The sequence below is a fragment of the Bufo bufo genome, chromosome 5, assembly GCF_905171765.1.
Source record: "Bufo bufo chromosome 5, aBufBuf1.1, whole genome shotgun sequence".
Lineage (NCBI taxonomy): Eukaryota > Metazoa > Chordata > Amphibia > Anura > Bufonidae > Bufo > Bufo bufo.
The window spans coordinates 166,086,493-166,103,737 of record NC_053393.1 but is presented as its reverse complement, the minus strand read 5'-3'; the positions used below and the strand labels follow the sequence as shown (position 1 = coordinate 166,103,737).

At 42.1% G+C, this 17,245-nt stretch overlaps 1 protein-coding gene across 1 annotated transcript in view; it reads right to left on the bottom strand.

Annotated features, from left to right (window-relative positions):
- EMILIN2 (elastin microfibril interfacer 2) overlaps positions 1 to 17,245 on the bottom strand; it is an 81,021-nt gene that overhangs the window by 37,984 nt on the left and 25,792 nt on the right. Inside the window, exon 3 of the mRNA XM_040431959.1 lies at positions 3,882 to 4,054. Within this exon, the coding sequence (XP_040287893.1) occupies positions 3,882 to 4,054 (173 nt within the window). The remainder of the gene's footprint in view (positions 1 to 3,881; positions 4,055 to 17,245) is intronic.

Below are 17,245 nucleotides of genomic sequence, written 5' to 3'. Positions count from 1 at the left end.
ATAATAAACACTGATATATTTAACACAGGAACACAACAGTCTTTAAGAAAGCAATGCATGGCTATTATGAGAATTGAAGACTAACACAGAAGGTACATATTCATTGTAAATGACTCCCATTATAGGCTGAAGTAAAGTTCTACTCTGGTGCCCTTAACTATTATATTTGGTGATATGAAGCAAAAAAGTAGATGAGCAGCACACACACTCGTCGGTGCAATTCCTTGGAGCAGACCAAGGACTTGATCCAATGTAGATACGTATAGAAGAAACAAAGACAGCACACAGGTATTCGTGAAAATAAGGGTGTTTATTCCCCCATGTGAAGACAACGTTTCAGCTCTCTCCTTGAGCCGGGCTAATTTAACTTCTGATGATATCAGGGCCATCAGTGATCTGTCTGCGGACCACAGCCTCACCATCAAGTCTGCTGACAAAGGTGGTGGGGTTGTGGTAATGGACACAGATCACTACGTGCAAGAAATTTTGACACAATTGGCAGATATAAATGTATATCAGCGGGTCTCCAATGACCCAAAATTCAGTCTACTGAGGGAACTCAGGGATATGTTGACACAGGCTAAATCTGGTGGCATTATAGACGAGAAGTTGTGTAGTTATCTATTTTGTGAAAAACCGATAACTCCCATACTATACACTCTTCCAAAAATACACAAGAATTTGCGGGCTCCCCCGGGCCGGTCCATTGTATCCGGCAGGGGGTCTCTGTTTTGTAACCCGGCCATTTTTTTGGATAGGATCTTGCAACCTTTTGCGGTGTCCGCTAGATCCTATATCAAAGATACACATGATTTTCTGATGAAGATCAAAGATCTGAGGGTCCCAGATGGAGCCATTCTCGCTTCGTTTGACGTGTGTAGCCTATACACGTCAATCGAGCACGAGTTAGGGCTCCATGCAGTGGAACTATGTTTATTCCGAACGAGTTACACAGAGGAATGCAGAATGTTCCTGCTTGACTTGCTGAGATTTATTTTATGCAAGAATTATTTCCTTTTTCGGGATGATTATTATGTACAGTTAAGGGGGACCGCGATGGGGTCCAATGTGGTGCCCACTTATGCAAATATATACATGACGTATTTGGAAGACTCCTACATCTATGGGTGCCGCCACTTCAGCCATGTGCTGGGGTGGTGGCGCTACATAGATGATGTTTTTTTGATATGGGTGGGCGCCACAGAGGACATCATGGCTTTCCATTCATTTTTGAATCAGATTGACGCTAGTGTCAAATTTACCCTGATGTACTCTCATGAGAAATTACAATTTTTGGATACAGGGGTGGCGTTTCAGGGTGATACCCTGGTCACTGACCTCTTTGTGAAACCTACGGATAAGAACACCCTTGTCAGATATGAGAGTCATCATCCGAGACCGATGATTGATTCTCTGCCCCTAAGCCAGATGCTGCGGGTAGCTAGGATAGTCGGTGAGGGATCAACGTCTATTGGATATGGCTGGAAAATTTAGGGCCTGGGGTTACCCCAAAAAACTTATTTCAGAGAGTATTCATAAAACCCAAGTCAGGATGAGGGATGGAGACCCTGTGAGATCTAAAGAGTCCTCACTTAGGATACCGCTGGTGACGGATTATTGCATCAGTAGCCCTCAGGTGTCTTCTGTTGTCAGGAAACACTGGTCGATTTTAGCCAGTGGTTTCGACAATATAGAAGAATTTAAAGTTCCTCCTCTCTTCTCCTTTCGGCGAAGCCGTAATTTAGGAGATAAACTAGTTAGGTCTGATGTTGGCTCTGCTAGGGTGGATTGCAGCACGTATTTTGGCTCTACTCGCAAGGGCTGCTATCTGTGCTGCAATTGTGTGAACTGCTCCTATATGCTTAAGGGGGACTCATTTGTGAATCCAGCCTCTGGGAAGACAGTTCGGATAAAGCAATATTTGACATGTGATTCAACATATGTGATTTATTTATTATCTTGCCCTTGTGGATTATGGTATGTTGGGGAAACAACCTGGGATGTCAAAACAAGGTTAAACCAGCACAGATATACCATCAGAAAAAAGAGGCTGGATTTACCTGTACCTAAGCATTTTACAGAAGTAGGACATGTAGAATGGGATCTTAAATTTAGGATACTTGAACAAGTGCCCTTACCCAGACGGGGTGGGGACAGAATGATACGTCTCAAAAGAAGGGAGCTTTATTGGATTTTTGAGCTTAAGACTCTGAAACCAATGGGGCTCAATGTAGATTTTAGGGTGGTTTGACTCTCTTAGTCTTATTTGTTTCCCTTCTTGTATTTTTGTCATTAATGTAGGTGACCCTGTAACATTCCCTGTTGCCAAATATATGTGGGGTTCTGAAAAATTGTACTTGTCCCTTGTGTGAGGTTGTTTATAAGTGCAATCGCTATACCATAAGTTGATTATTAATATTGTCTCTCTATTTGTTTGTAGATGAACGTGAAGTTACACTCTACAATTGGATTATCTCTGAATACGGGAAGATTGCAGGACCTACCGGCATTAAAATAGTGTATATTACTGATATGTATTTGTGTTAAATATGCATGACTTAAGTGCAGAGATCTGTGGCCCGATATCATGGATGGGACTGGGTGGCAGTGGCGATCTGGAGCGTGACTCTTCCAGATCAACATGTGGCTGGACGGGGACCGATGGCGGGACACATGTGGAGTATGGTTGACATGCGTGTGTTCTCTCATAGGGGGGCGACTGTGACATGGGGCCTCCTCACGGTGGCGTCTATGTCTGCAGTTGCCTCAAATGCCTGGTGCCTTTGATTGGGTCACAGTTGGAGGCTGCGGGCATATGAGTTATATGCATGAATGTCTATGATGCATGGATGTGGAAGGCATTACATTTTATTACTATGAGGAGGAGGCGGTGAAACTTGAGAGTGGGTTTTCCCACCGTTTTGATCAAAACCACTGGACCCACTGTTTTCTATGTTAATATAAGCCAGAATGTGAGATTAAGATTAGCCCGTGACGTATTGATGTGTGTACATCATGTGATTGAACACATGATGTTGCTGCCAGCTGATCCGTGCCCGCCCATGTGTGGGAGTGAGCATGCTCGTTGCGCCGCTGCTGCCGTGTTGCCATCTTTGTTGTGGGCTGCCGATCTCTGCCTATTAGAGAAAGTCTTGCGGTACGAATTGTGTCCCGCGCATGCGCATTTCCAAGTTCCGGACGCATCCTGCTGTCTTCCAGAGTATGTGAGATATCAATTGTTCTTTATTGTTTTTTTTATAAATTACACAATCATGGTCACCTGTAAGTAATGAGTAATCACTATGTTTTTATACTATATCTATCTAGTTATGATTTGTTTATCGATCACAATTTGGACACAGATTGATCATGTTTAAGGCTTGATTATTATATGGAGATTATGAATTTGTATAATTTTTATTCACTTTTTTATCATGATTTTGTACATTAATTGGATTATAATCATGTAAATTGCACAACAATTTTGTATGCTATTTAAGCACCTGTGTTTGCACTGAAAGTTATGGCTTGACAAAGGCTCCATAGAGAGAGCTTAAACGTTGTCTTCACATGGGGGAATAAACACCCTTATTTTCACGAATACCTGTGTGCTGCCTTGGTTTCTTCTATACGTATTATATTTGGTGGTTACTTTGGAATAACTGCAACATCAAATACCCTGCGGTGCCATCAGCAGCCTGCATGGGCCATTTATGGCAGTATATATTAGCTACAGAATACAAAAGTAATAGGGGACAATTTATCATTTTAGTACTGAACAAGTTCTATTATGGCACCAACTGGTATTTCTTAATTGCCTGAATGTGACAAAAAGAATATTTACCAACTGATAAGTTTGTACATTCTAAAACATTTCTTACCTGGGTCACTCTTCCCCCCACTTGGCCGAGGAGTATGTATAGGGGTCTGCTTGGCTTTGTCAGCAGGGCCCTCTTTGCAATCTTCACCCTTAAAACCAGGGCAGCACCTCCATTCCAGCTCAGTCACAACTTTGTAGGAGGTTACATACCTAGGTCTAAAGCCAACCTTATAACTGCAAAAGAACAGAAAATACAACACAAAAGTTTAACATATCAGGTGGCATTTACCATGTAACTACCAGAAGGCACACAAGAACAACGTTTCATATATTAATATATTTGAAGAAAATTAGTTCAAAGAACAGTCACGTTTTTCCCCATCACAATGGTAATAAATTGTAATAATCTCACAGAATAATAAATTCTACTTTGTTGCTACTCAAATTTATAAAATGGTAAATAGATATTCAGAGAATCGCATGCCTCAACAGGTCTAAATGTGGGATTACCAAGTCACAAGCTTGGGACTGTGTACCTCTCAAATCTATTAAAAGGAATTAAGCCTCCCACCCCTTATGAACACTGGTCTTTGAAACATTGGTAACAAATAACACATGGTAACCTATGATGTCATAACAAAATGCTGCTTTATAGTAATGTACATGTGCTATTGTCTCCCAGATGTAATGTATAGCATTCTTATTCCTACACACAAAACAATGCAATATTAATAAATGATGTCAGTAAATATTGTCACTATGGATAAGAGGATTGACTAGAACTTTTAAACCAGTATACGTTAATGTAGCACGTACTAACAAGTTGCAGCACTTCATATTGATTGACCACAAAGCTCTTCATCAGGTATAAATGAGGGTTACCTTATACAAAAGTAATACTAAAATACTGGAAACTCTAGAAGATGTATTTATGTGAAGTAGGAAAGTACCAGACAAAATGTACTGGTAATATCCAAATAATAAATGAACAATAAAGCTTTCCTTAGGTTTCACAAGGAGCATATTTTTTCCTATTATATTACCAATCAAAACTGATGAAAACCGCTTCCTGACCCGTCATCTGTCTGTTGTAACTTCTTATCACATCCTGTAAACTTTCCCTTGCTCATTCCAATATTAGTTTGTACATCAATGTAACAACTAACAGGAAATGTTGGAGAATATCTACAAAGACCTTTTGGTTTGTGCTGCAGACAAGAAGCAATGCCTACATAATGCATAATTAAATAAGAGCATATAAATCTGATGACCGCATAGTCCTATATAATATACTAGGCTGCCTGAGAATTCTAAATGATCAAATGCCATTTATGTACAGTTAATGCACCCTAGATTATTACCTACAGACAGGGGTGGACTGGAAACAAAGTGGCCCAAAAAACAACAACAAAAAATTAAAACTAGAATTAGCCCCATGTTGTAGGTAGGTCCAAACTGACAGAAGGCAGGACAACACAAGTAGGATGATCAGCAGTAAACATCCCATCACACAGTGCAGCACAATAAATTTCTCAAAAAGCTGTCCCCCTCTGAGGTGACCATTAATAGCTGCCATCTTCTATCCTCCTACAGTTGTCTCCGATAAGGATATGGAGCAGGTGGCTTATGAAGTGAGATGTGAGCCAGAGCTGTTGAATTTAGGAGGGCATGTCCTGTCGCTGGCTGGGTACATGAGTGCCTGATTCTTACAGCATTAATTACTGCAGAAAACTCATTATGTACCTGGATATCAGCAAAGAGAAGGGCTTGGGAAGCCCTCTGGGCTTCGGACCACCGGGAAATTTCCCTCTAATGTTTATGGCCAGTCTGCCTCTGCCTACAGACCCCAAAAAGCTCTGTAGGCAACCATTATCCAGTACATAAAGAAGCAGTAATGGAGCCTGCAAAGACCCATCTCATCGAGAGGCTTCATTTTGTCAAGTTTGCCCATTTATCAGACACACAATTACAGGACCCAGTGATAGGACTAACTGAACAAAGGTCAGGCTGTGACGTTATCTTTACACACATCATTTTTTATGCAAATATTGGTAAGACATACAGTAAGTAACAGTCATGGTTGATCAAAGTGGTCCTAATGGATCTCCACACAAGAGAAATTTAATGTGAAAGAAGTGTAAATACAATTTTGCAGGGTGAGATGGCTGCCAATGTTCAGCTCGGCCACAGGAAGTATTAGGTAACTTTTTTGTTATTTTAATTTGGGTATGGGAGAATGGCGGGGGATATGGTCACTTCTCAAGACGAATTTAAGCTGCTTTCATAAAACAGAGTAGAAGTTGGGAGTGTACAGCAACCTTGTTATTAAAAATATTTGAGAATCTCAGTTTTAATGGCAAACGTGATACTCCTGGGATGAACTACAAAATGTAATAGATTCTGAATTATCCATAAACAGCCATGTTGTCGATGGTTTTAGCCAGTGTCTAATGAAAATGAGACAAATATACTTTTTTGTTTTTCAGCTTGACTGTAAAAAGTTTGATTGTCCAGAGTTTTTGGTAAAAATATTTGGGGAAGGAGGAAGCATGAACTGGGATAGAAGGAAATATGTATAACTGACCGCACAGGTATAGAATATCTAAAGAACTTCTGAAGTTTGTAGCAAGGGCAAAACAAATTACATGTAGTGACTGATCTGGGGACCCTTTGATGTTAAACAGACAGGTGGTCAATGGAGGTATTGTTGTAGAATACTAAAAAGAGACATAGCTGAATATCTAATTAAGTGTTGTCTAGCTTTGGTCAAAGCATTACCTCGATCACTATAACATGTTTAGGTAATGAAGGAATTTGATGGATCAAAATGAAAAAAGTATTTTTAATGGTTTCCTGCACTTGAAATATCCTTGGGCTATGATTTAACAATGGATTAGGAGTGCTAATAGACATCCCCTGTAATAATGGGTTAATCTTGTTGCTATATTCAAAATCTGTGTAATTACTAAGTTTGGGTGAGCTTTTCTGCTGAATTGTTTAGGCCAGTATGCCCTTACTTTTCTACTGGAAGTGCTAAAACATCCTGTTCAGGTTTTCAATAAAAGTTTTATTAATTAAACTTTTTAATGATTTACAGGGATTTTTTTTGCATTGAAAGTTCCATAAGAAACATGATTTTTTATATATATATATATATATATATATATATATATATATATATATATATATATATATATATATATATATATACACACACACACACACACACTCAGTAAGTCACTCAGTAAGCCTTTTTTGTAATGTTACTTGTGGTTTTAAAAATATATTTTCTAGCCACTACAAGCTATTCCGAGCTCTCCATCTTGGTCCTTTTCTACACACACAGCTGAAGGTAGACTACCTACTGTTACTGGGATGTCATGTACAGGTATATGGCTGGACTAAAGTGGCAATGTGGAGGCAGATATACCATATTCAAGAAAGAGCAGATGCAACTGTGTGGTGGGAAGTGTGTGAGGGTAAATGGTCCCTGTAATAAGTCGTCATGATCATGCCTAAATAAATTCAGAGTCTCTGATGAAACATCCTTCAAGTTCTAAAAAAGAATCACTTCTGGAATCCAGCACCTTAGAAATATTGTGGGATGCACCAGAGGAGTCACCCAATAAATATAAAGCCAAAAGTAATTTAAAGGGAACCCGTCAGCGGCAAAACCCATCCCAAACCGCCAGCAGTACCTTCAAGTAGCCGGCAGTGAGTTTCAAATGAGGATTATCTTACTGCATTCTGATAAGGCAAAAGTATGAAAAACGTTCTTTTATCCCCCGTCCGCGCTATTTTCCAGTCAAGCTTGAAGTCAAGGGGGCAGCGGCCTCTTTGCTTCAAGTCAAGGTAACCGCGCCCCCTTCCCTACCCCTTCGCTGTGACTGACAGCCGGCTGTCTGGCATAAGTGCTGTCAGCCACAGAGAAGGGGCAGGAAAGGGGGCGCGGTTACCTTGACTTGAAGCAAAGAGGCCGCTGCCCCCTTGACTTCAAGCTTGACTGGAAAATAGCGCGGACGGGGGATAAAAGAACGTTTTTCCTACTTCTGCCTCATCAGAATTCAGTAAGAAAATCATCATTCGAAACTCACTGCCAGCTACTTGAAGGTACTGCTGGCGGTTTGGGATGGGTTTTGCCACTGACAGGTTCCCTTTAAATGCAATCCAATCTGCAGGCAGCATGTTATAGAGCAGGAGAAGCTGAGCAGATTGATATATATGTAACATACGTTGCTTCGGGATTTACATATTGATGGCTTATCCTCAGGATAGGTCATCAATATGAGATTAGTGGGGTCCAACCAGCAGTTTGAGGAGATTATGGGCTCCAGTGAGCGCTGCGGCCTCCTCGTTGCTTACCAAGCACAGCACTGTCCATTTGATAATATCTGTGCTTGGTATCGCAGCTCTGCCCTATCTATTTGGATGGGATTGAGATGCCATGTGACCAATAAATGTGATGTCTCATAGCTTAGGAAAAGGCTGCAATACTCCGTGAGCACTCTGCAGCCTCTTCATACAGAAAAAAAAATAACTATTGGGGGGGTCAGGGGAAAATGGAGGCCCCAGGCCTATGATGCCTATGGTACATATCATTTTCACCTCCTTAATGGACAGTCATTTTAAGCTGTGCTCTAATGGTATATGCACATAGCAGTATACTTTATGCGATTTTCGGTGCAGATTTTCTTGTGGTTTTCGCTGCTTTTCTGCACCAAATCCCAAGAAAAGAAACAAAAAAGAAACACACGTGTTACTTATGGAGTTTGTTGCAGATTTTTGACACAGACTTGCTTCGGATCTCACACTTTGCACTGCAATACAAAATCTTCACTGCACCTTGTACATGACAAAAATTCTCATCTACTTAGCTGGCATTGAATTATGCTGTGTAATTTCTGTAGGAATATCCACACGCAATAAGCATCACGTGCATATACCCTATATGGAAGTAATGCAATGTACAGTAATTATATTATATTCTACGGTTCAAAACATGGGGGAATTCAGCCTCTGGTGCACTACTTCAGTTGAACATTTATGTAAATATATGTGGCATGTATGACACTATCTGTAGACCTTAATCATAGGCCTCATGCACACGACCGTATGTGTTTTGAGGTCCGCAAATTGCGGATCCGCAAAAAAACGGATGACGTTCCGTATGGCATCCGTTTTTTTTGGGCGGATCAGTTTTTTTTGCGGATCTATTATAATAATGCCTATCCTTGTCCGCAAACTAGAAAAAAATAGGACATGCACTATTTTTTTTGCAGAGCAACGGAACGGACATACTGATTCGGACAGCACACGGTGTGCTGTCCGCGTTTTTGCGGACCCACTGAAATGAATGGGTCCACATCCTATCCACAAAAAAAACGGAACGGACACGGAAACCAAATACGGTCGTGTGCATGAGGCCATACAGTATTTTCAATTTACAACTAAACTACATGATATACAGTATAAGTAGGCTAGATGATTAAATATGGCTGACAAATTATGAATATTGCTCGGGCTCTTGTCACTCCAACACCCCCAAGGTATCAGCTGGCTGAGGGTGGAATGACAAGAAAATGCTTGTTGATACTTGCCCCAGGATGAAATGGGTCACTGAATCCAAATAGTATATGGCTCTTTTATAGAGTTCTGAGCATCATTTGGGCATCATCGTAATTTCCAAGTTCTAAGTGCCACAATTATGCATGTTCTCACTAGTCCAATCTGATAATCGCTTCTAATATCTTTCTAGATCTGCTTCTTGTAGCCACCATGCAAAATACCAGTCATTACCAAAACAAAAGCTACATTGATGAAGCCATTTCTCAACAACCTTAAATTAGACAATGGAGTCACAAGTTTTCTGGTGTCCAAAGCATTCTGTCAGGGAAATGTAGCTATGCATCCTAAATAATGGCCAACATCTGGAATATATTTGGCTTCTTAGGTTTTAGGTCTATAGCATCCGGAAAAATATCTCCAATTAATCAGACTAAGCGTTTGGATCTGCACTGGAATCCCTCTTCTACTTGGCAGGTTTACAGATAATGACCATCTAAAACTTTTGGAACACCAATGTAAGATGAGCCGAGTGTCTGGAAGAGAAAATAAGACTTGGAAAGGGAATGGTGTAAATTATTCTGTATTTGTGCTTGGACTTGGGAAACATTATCCAGGGTTTCCAGGCGGAAAGCCCTGATATATAGTTTGCTGCTAATACTAGGAAGTTGACTTCAGTCCTAGAGATATTTCCAATGTTATTAATATTCTAATATCTAGCATAATAAAAAATAATCAACAAATAGTCATCGTACATAACCCAGGAAGCCGCTTGCAATTCTATTTTTCGTGGCTTGAAGGAGCTTCTATGTTTTCACAGTTGCACACTTCATATTTTCATGTACTGTAAAATCCAAGGATGCACTTTTTGGCACTATAAAATGTTGGATATGTTTATGCATAGTTCACACACCACAGATTATTCAATGCTTATATAACTTTGATCACCCTCCTTTAAACAGTAATTGTATTTTTACAGCTGTGTGTGACATAACCCTTCTAGTAGCAAAGCCACCATTTTTGTGCGTTTCCAGTTCGGGGCCTCACCCTTTAACTCCATTTGAACAGTAAATGTTTGACACTCTTTAAATTTTTGCAGACACAGTGAAATACAAGATGATTTTGGGCACAAGAACTTTACAATATAGGTACACTGTCATTTCGCATTGTTTTATTCCAGAGGGGTGTACACAGACCTCATAGGTCTCCATAGCAAAACTTAGTGTTTGCCCCCTTCATGAGATTTCTGCCGAAATTTTTATTTGATTTTTTAATGAAAATAAAAGTGCTTCTGTCAGAAAAAGTGGAACAGGTGCTTCATAAATATAGTGTGCATTCCGAACACCATATTTCTCAATGCATTGCATAAATACATTGATAAATCTCCCCATACAGATGTCATACTGTGTATTATACAGTATATTATAAAACTGCCTGCCTGAAGCCACCACTAGGGGGAGCTTAGTGCATAGGAATATATACTGTTGCCACTGAATGCAATGGAAGCTGTAACAAACTCTTTGCTCTAAGCTCCCCCTTGTGGTGACTGCTGGAAAATGCAACATCAGGAATAGAAGAAGGAGTTCAGCGCTGCCTCCCTCTCCCCTGATCCCCAAAGAAATTGTGGTTTGCCTAAATGGAAGGTATACCACTGGTTCCAGAGTAGTTCATTCATGCAGCAGAGCCCTGTGCACAAAGCACCGACGCCTGTGGCTCCCAATAAGTCCAAATGGTCTTTATATGCTGCTGAACAGACTTTACTGGTCGAGATATGTATACCAATACTGTCACCTAGAAGCCACAGAAAGTGCCTGATCATCCACCCACATCTGCACCTTTCAGGCTTCAGAGCTCAAACCTCTCATCATTCCCCGCTGACTAAATACGTGTTCACACCAGGAAATGGACAGTCATCTTTTGTACCGCAAATTTATTGTCCCACTGTCTTATAGCAGCTCAGCTGCGGCAGAACTAAAAACAAAAAAGAAAACTTTTTCAGAATGCAAAGCCACATTTAGCATTGCAATATAGGGCTAAACTCTTGTGACTGAGATGGGTTTCTTGACTAGCCACTGACAATCCAGTAGCAACCAACAGAGATCCAAATGCGGCTCCGGTTGAGGTTATAACTCAGCATCCGCAGAACATAAATCTGCCTTCACCCACTGGATTTTGTTACAGAAATTTCCATAACTGAAAATCAGTTGCGTTCATGGGGCGGCAAGCACATGGATTTCTGCAAGCCCCATTCAGGTGAATAAAACCCATTTTCAGTCATAGAAATTTCTGCAACACAACTCCAATGACAATGACCTGCACTAGCTCCCCCAGCTTCAAAGAGATGACAGAAGCTTCTGGCCAAAAGACCCCCATCTTATATACCACTCCTGAATTTACCAGCCAGTTTAAGTCTCAGAACATTCCTTTGTCTTTGTCCAGATGGACAAAATCACAGTAACAGTAATATCCCTTTTTAGAGACCCCTATTCACAGTTACCCACACAGCATTATGTTGACGTGATAGAATATGAAATGTATCTAGGCTTTTATTCACTGCCGTCCCATGTTACTTCCTTTGTGTGTCATCTGTTCCAAAAATCAACTTGACACTCCTGTTACGGTATAGTAAAGGAATGCGCATATAGCAGCTTTTATATTTCTATCAGCTATACCCACCCACAGGCGAACTGCTGCAGATCACATTACACAACCTAAGTCGCTTTATTCCAAATGTCCAGTTTCTTATCCAAAATAATGAACCAAGTTCTACTTGTACAGTCATGTCTAATACGAGGAATCCAAATCACTTCAAAGGAACCACAGAGCCCAAGATGACGCTGCAACCTATTTTTACCCTACATATTATTGAGGAGGAAGGTGCAGCACAGTCATGATCAGATCTGGGCCAAAAAGAAAAAACACAATACTAAAATCAACTTAATACATGAAAATGACATAAAACTGAAGCTCATCTCTAAGACTATGTTCAAATGCAAAAGGCTTTTGCTGTGAGCAATGCCACCATTTTTAAAGGGACAGTTCAAAGGACCGATCCTAGCTTATCCTTCCCATTGGAAGTCCAGGGAGCAACATACGGCACATCTCAACCATAGAGAAAGGGCAATCTGCAGGACACTAATTGAACTCATCCTGTTGCTGCTGGGACAGATAATCACTCCTCAATTATAATATTAGCTGCCAAGTGAAGGCACCATTACTTTGAAGATTACAGATGTTATTTTATGACCTCACCACTAAAATCAGGAATATGTCCCTTTCCACCCATTAATACATCTATTAACGTACTTTATGTTTTGATGTCTTAGTATTAACTGGGTTAAGTAGTAAAGCTAACTATCTTTCAATTGAGTAGAGTATTTTTTTACATTCGTGTTCAATCCGCTCAATGGTTTTTCCATTCATCATCCCAGTGCCTTTTCTACAGAGCAAAATACTGTAACTCTGCATGTTATGTATGGATGACACAAAAAAGTGGGGGAAAATGTCCCATTGGAAATATAGGGATCAGATGAGCTGTGTACAGGGGCGTAGCTATAGGGGGTGCAGAGGAAGCAGTCACTACCGGGCCCAGAAGCCTGAGGGGGCCCAAAGACCCTTGTACTACATAAGAGCACACAATATTATAGAAAGTGCATGCTGGTCCAGTTACCCCTTCCTTCCAGCCATAGTTGTAAGGTCAAGAATTTGGAATGGGGAGGGGGGGAGGGGCCATTTTAATTTTTGCATTTCAATTATGTGTTTTCGTGTCCCTGGCCACAAAGCAGTGATGGAAGGAAGGCTCAAGCAGAACTCTTGCACCTGGGCCCATAAGCCCTTAGCTACGCCCCTGGCTGTGTACACTTTGTTTCAAGACAAGATGTTCTAACAGGCCCTCAAAAATGGAGAAGTGAAGAGAACAATTAGTAGTAAACATTCATTACATTTCCTATAGGGGTCCTAATCAAGCCAGCCACTGCACAGTTATGTGGTTCAACAACAGGCCAAACATCACAAATGCTGGGTACATCTGTATATGTTATTGAAGTAGATGATAGAAACAAATGGGGTCATTTATCAAACAGTGTAAAGTAGAACTGGTTTAATTGCCCATAAACAACCAATCAGATTCCACCTTTTTCGAAATGAGCTGTGAAAAATGAAAGGTGGAATCTGATTGGTTGCTAAGAGCAACTAAGCCAGTTCTACTTTACAACAGTTTGATAAATGACCCCAAAAGTTTAAGCTTTCCGTAACTGATATATGTTCTTAACAGACACTCACTAAAGACATTCACTATTCAGGTAAATAGAGCCCTATGGATACACCTAAGGCATACCTCCCAACTTTCTAAATGAACAAAGAGGGACACATTGTGCAAAGCACCCCGCGGCAAATTTGTTTCCGCACTATGCTACGCCTCTAACTCCACCCAAAACATGACTATGCACCTAATCCCAACAAGTCCTCTTAATGCCCCCACATAGTAATTATTCTCCCTTCATGCCCCCGAATAGTCAGTGGCGTAGCTATAGGGGTCGCAATTGCACAGGGCCCCCCAGGAGAGACGAAGTGAAGCCCTGGCCCCCGATTTACAGACTACAGTACTTGTCGGCGGCTAACTTCACAGGGGAGGCCGGAGGCAGAGCCCGAGTGAGTGAGGCGAGGTGGCGACGTGACTAGCAGAGATTCGGAGACAGTCTCTGCTCGGGCAGTTGGGTGCTTTCTAGTAGCTAGAGTACACTCGCATCACATAGGATAGCAGTAGTGGGTCCTCTTACTAGCACCGTTCTAGCCACATGTGTAGCTGCAAATGAGCTTTACAAGTAAGAGGACCCACTACTGCTATCCTACAAGTACTGGTAGATGTCACAGCAGAGTCCTATGAATCATGTGATGGTCCATGGCCCATAGACCATCACATTCATAGCACAAGCGGCAGCTATATCATCATCATCAATGCTTCATCATATGCCAGCAGGGTTATTAACATCGCCGCCAAGCCCGCCATTATTGCTCACACAGGGCTGGTCAGCACTGGAAATATGGGATTGCAAGTGCAACACCTATGGGAGCAGTGACTGTCACCATATTGCCGTGAGTGACTGGTTCCAGCACAAGCGGCAGCTATAATCATCAGTCACTCACAGCAATATGGTGACAGTCACTGCATCCATAAGGGTTGCACTTGCAATCCCATATTTCCAGTGCTGACCAGCCCTGTGTGAGCAATAATGGCGGGCTTGGCGGCGATGTTAATAGCCCTGCTGGCATATGATGAAGCAAACTGAAAGGATAAGTGATGGAAAATTATGAACTATGTACTCCCCATGCTGCAGAATGACACATATAGGCCGAATGCACACGGCCGTGAACGGTCCGTGGTATCCCGGCCTGGATTCCTGCTGACAGCAGGAGCGCACGGCGTCATTGGTTGCTATGACGCAGTGCGCTTCATGCCGCCGCTGTACTACAGTAATACACTCGTATGATCTATACGAGTGTATTACTGTAGTACAGTGGCGGCATGAAGCCCACGGCGTCAGTGAGCTTCTGCTGTCAGCAGGAATCCAGGCTGGGATACCACAGACCGTTCACGGCCGTGTGCATTCGGCCATAGACTGATTCCAGCACAAGCGGCAGCTATATCATCATCAATATGGGCATGGGCACGGTGGGCGTGCAGGGGTCTGGTGGGGTTAGGAAATGGTATTGAGAGTAGGGGGGGCCCAAACTGAATTCTTGCACCAGGGCCAATGAGCCTATAGCTACGCCCCTGCGAACAGTATTTATGCCCACATTGTGCTCCCTCACAGAATTATGCCCAGCAGTGCCCCCAGTAGTTGGCCCAGTTATGTGCCCCCAGTACTTGGCCCAGTTATGTGCCCCTCACAGAAAGTAAAAAAAATATAAACACCACATACTTACCTTGTTCCTAGCTGCAGCAGCAGGACATCAGCTGCTCTGTGGAGGATGCGGAGCCGAGGCTGACTGCCAGCCGGCCCCACCCCCCACACAGACAAGAGGTGTGGAGAGCCAGCACGGGGGAGGAATGATGAAGCAGGGAGCCAATGTTGGCTGTCTGCTTTATTATAATACACAGGTAACTGTCTCTGCTTCCGGGAACAGCTGCCAGAAAGCAGGAAATATCTCCCCCGTACTGGGACAGCCACTGCAATCCAGGACTTTTCCGCCGGATCCGGGATGGTTGGGAGTTATGCTTAAAGTGTGCCTCTGACTATAAACATATTTCTCTAAAATTAAAAGTGTAAGTGAAGACAAGAAGCTTTGTAATATATCTCATAAGAGAAGAGTGCCTCTTTCTCCTCTTTTTTTTTCCCACCACAAAACCCCTCCTGAAACTCTTCACTCACTGTATTCCCTGTAAAAATTCATCTTCAGAGAGGAAACTGCTTTCATCTTCACTGGGAGATCAGGTTAAAATAGACAATAGAACTCTGTGGAGAGGGGAGCAGGTGGGAGTAAGAGACTAGCTACTAATGTCTCATAGAAAGGGCACACAGAGAAAAGAAGATTCACACCCTAAGGCCTCTTGCACACAACCGTATGGCTTTTTCAGTATTTTGCAGTCCGCAAAAAATATGGATGACGTCCGTGTGTATTCCGTTTTTTGTGGAACGGAACAGCTGGCCCCTGATAGAACAGTACTATCCTTGTCCGTTATGCCGACAATAATAGGACATGTTCCATCTTTGAATGAAACTGAAAAATGAAAACAGAAGTTTTACGGAGTACCTTCCTTTTTTTTGCGGATCCATTGAAATGAATGGTTCGTGTGCAAGAGGCCTTATTTGCATGGAGGAGGTCAGAGGTCCAGCAGTATGGAGCAGTAAGTGTAGCTGTGAATCCAGCACGGAGGTGAGCTAATAAAACGTTTACTAAAGCCAGCAATGTATCTTGTGGTTCCAAGCCAGGATCTTAGGCTTCGTGCACCGCTGCTTTTATTGACCTATACCAGATTTGGTAAGACGTTGTGCTGCTGTCTCGTTGGTTCATCTGTTACATTACAAGGTTTCTCATTTTTGCTTACACTGTTGTTTTATGTTAAGATGTTTCTAATATAAACTGGGAATTTTTCCTGGTGTATATGCTAAATGTAGAGGTCAGATGTAATGTGCACTTAGCTTAGACCTGCATGTTTCCCAATGTTCACATCATGGAGGGTAAAGGCCAAGATTACCTGCAAGGATTTTCAAACTCACCACAATTAACATGGAAGTTCTTTGATGCAGACAAGACTGGAAGTAAAAATGCTAAAATAACAAAAAGTAGCATTACTCTCCAGAGAAATCTGCCGCCAATCAAACATTACTGCTACTGTGCTTCCTCCGGTCTCTGTTGCTGTCCTGCAGTCACGATACTGTGACTACCTGCACTTCACCGCTGCAGCCAATCACTGCCCACTGTTAAATTCACATTTTTAACCTATGTTCACATTTTATCTGAAATGCAGATGTAGCCCCATTAAATCAGACTAAGGCCTCATGCACACGGCCGTGTTCCGCGGCCGAGAGCGGTCCGTGGTAACCCGGCCGGGATTCCTTCTGACAGCAAGTGCGCCCGGCGTCATTGGTTGCTATGACGCCGTGCGCTTCATGCCGCCGCTGCTGTACAGTGATACACTCGTATGATCTACTTTCACACTTGCGTTTCTATCCATCATAGAATCTCAATACCGGAGAAAAACGCTTCCATTGTCAATGGGGACAAAACGTAAGTGAACAGAACGGAATGTTCCAAAATGCAATCCGTTCCGTTTGGCTGCGCTCCCATACCAGAGAGAAAACTGCAGCAAGCTTTTCTGTCGGTTATGGGATGCGGAGCAAGATGGATCCGTAATGACCC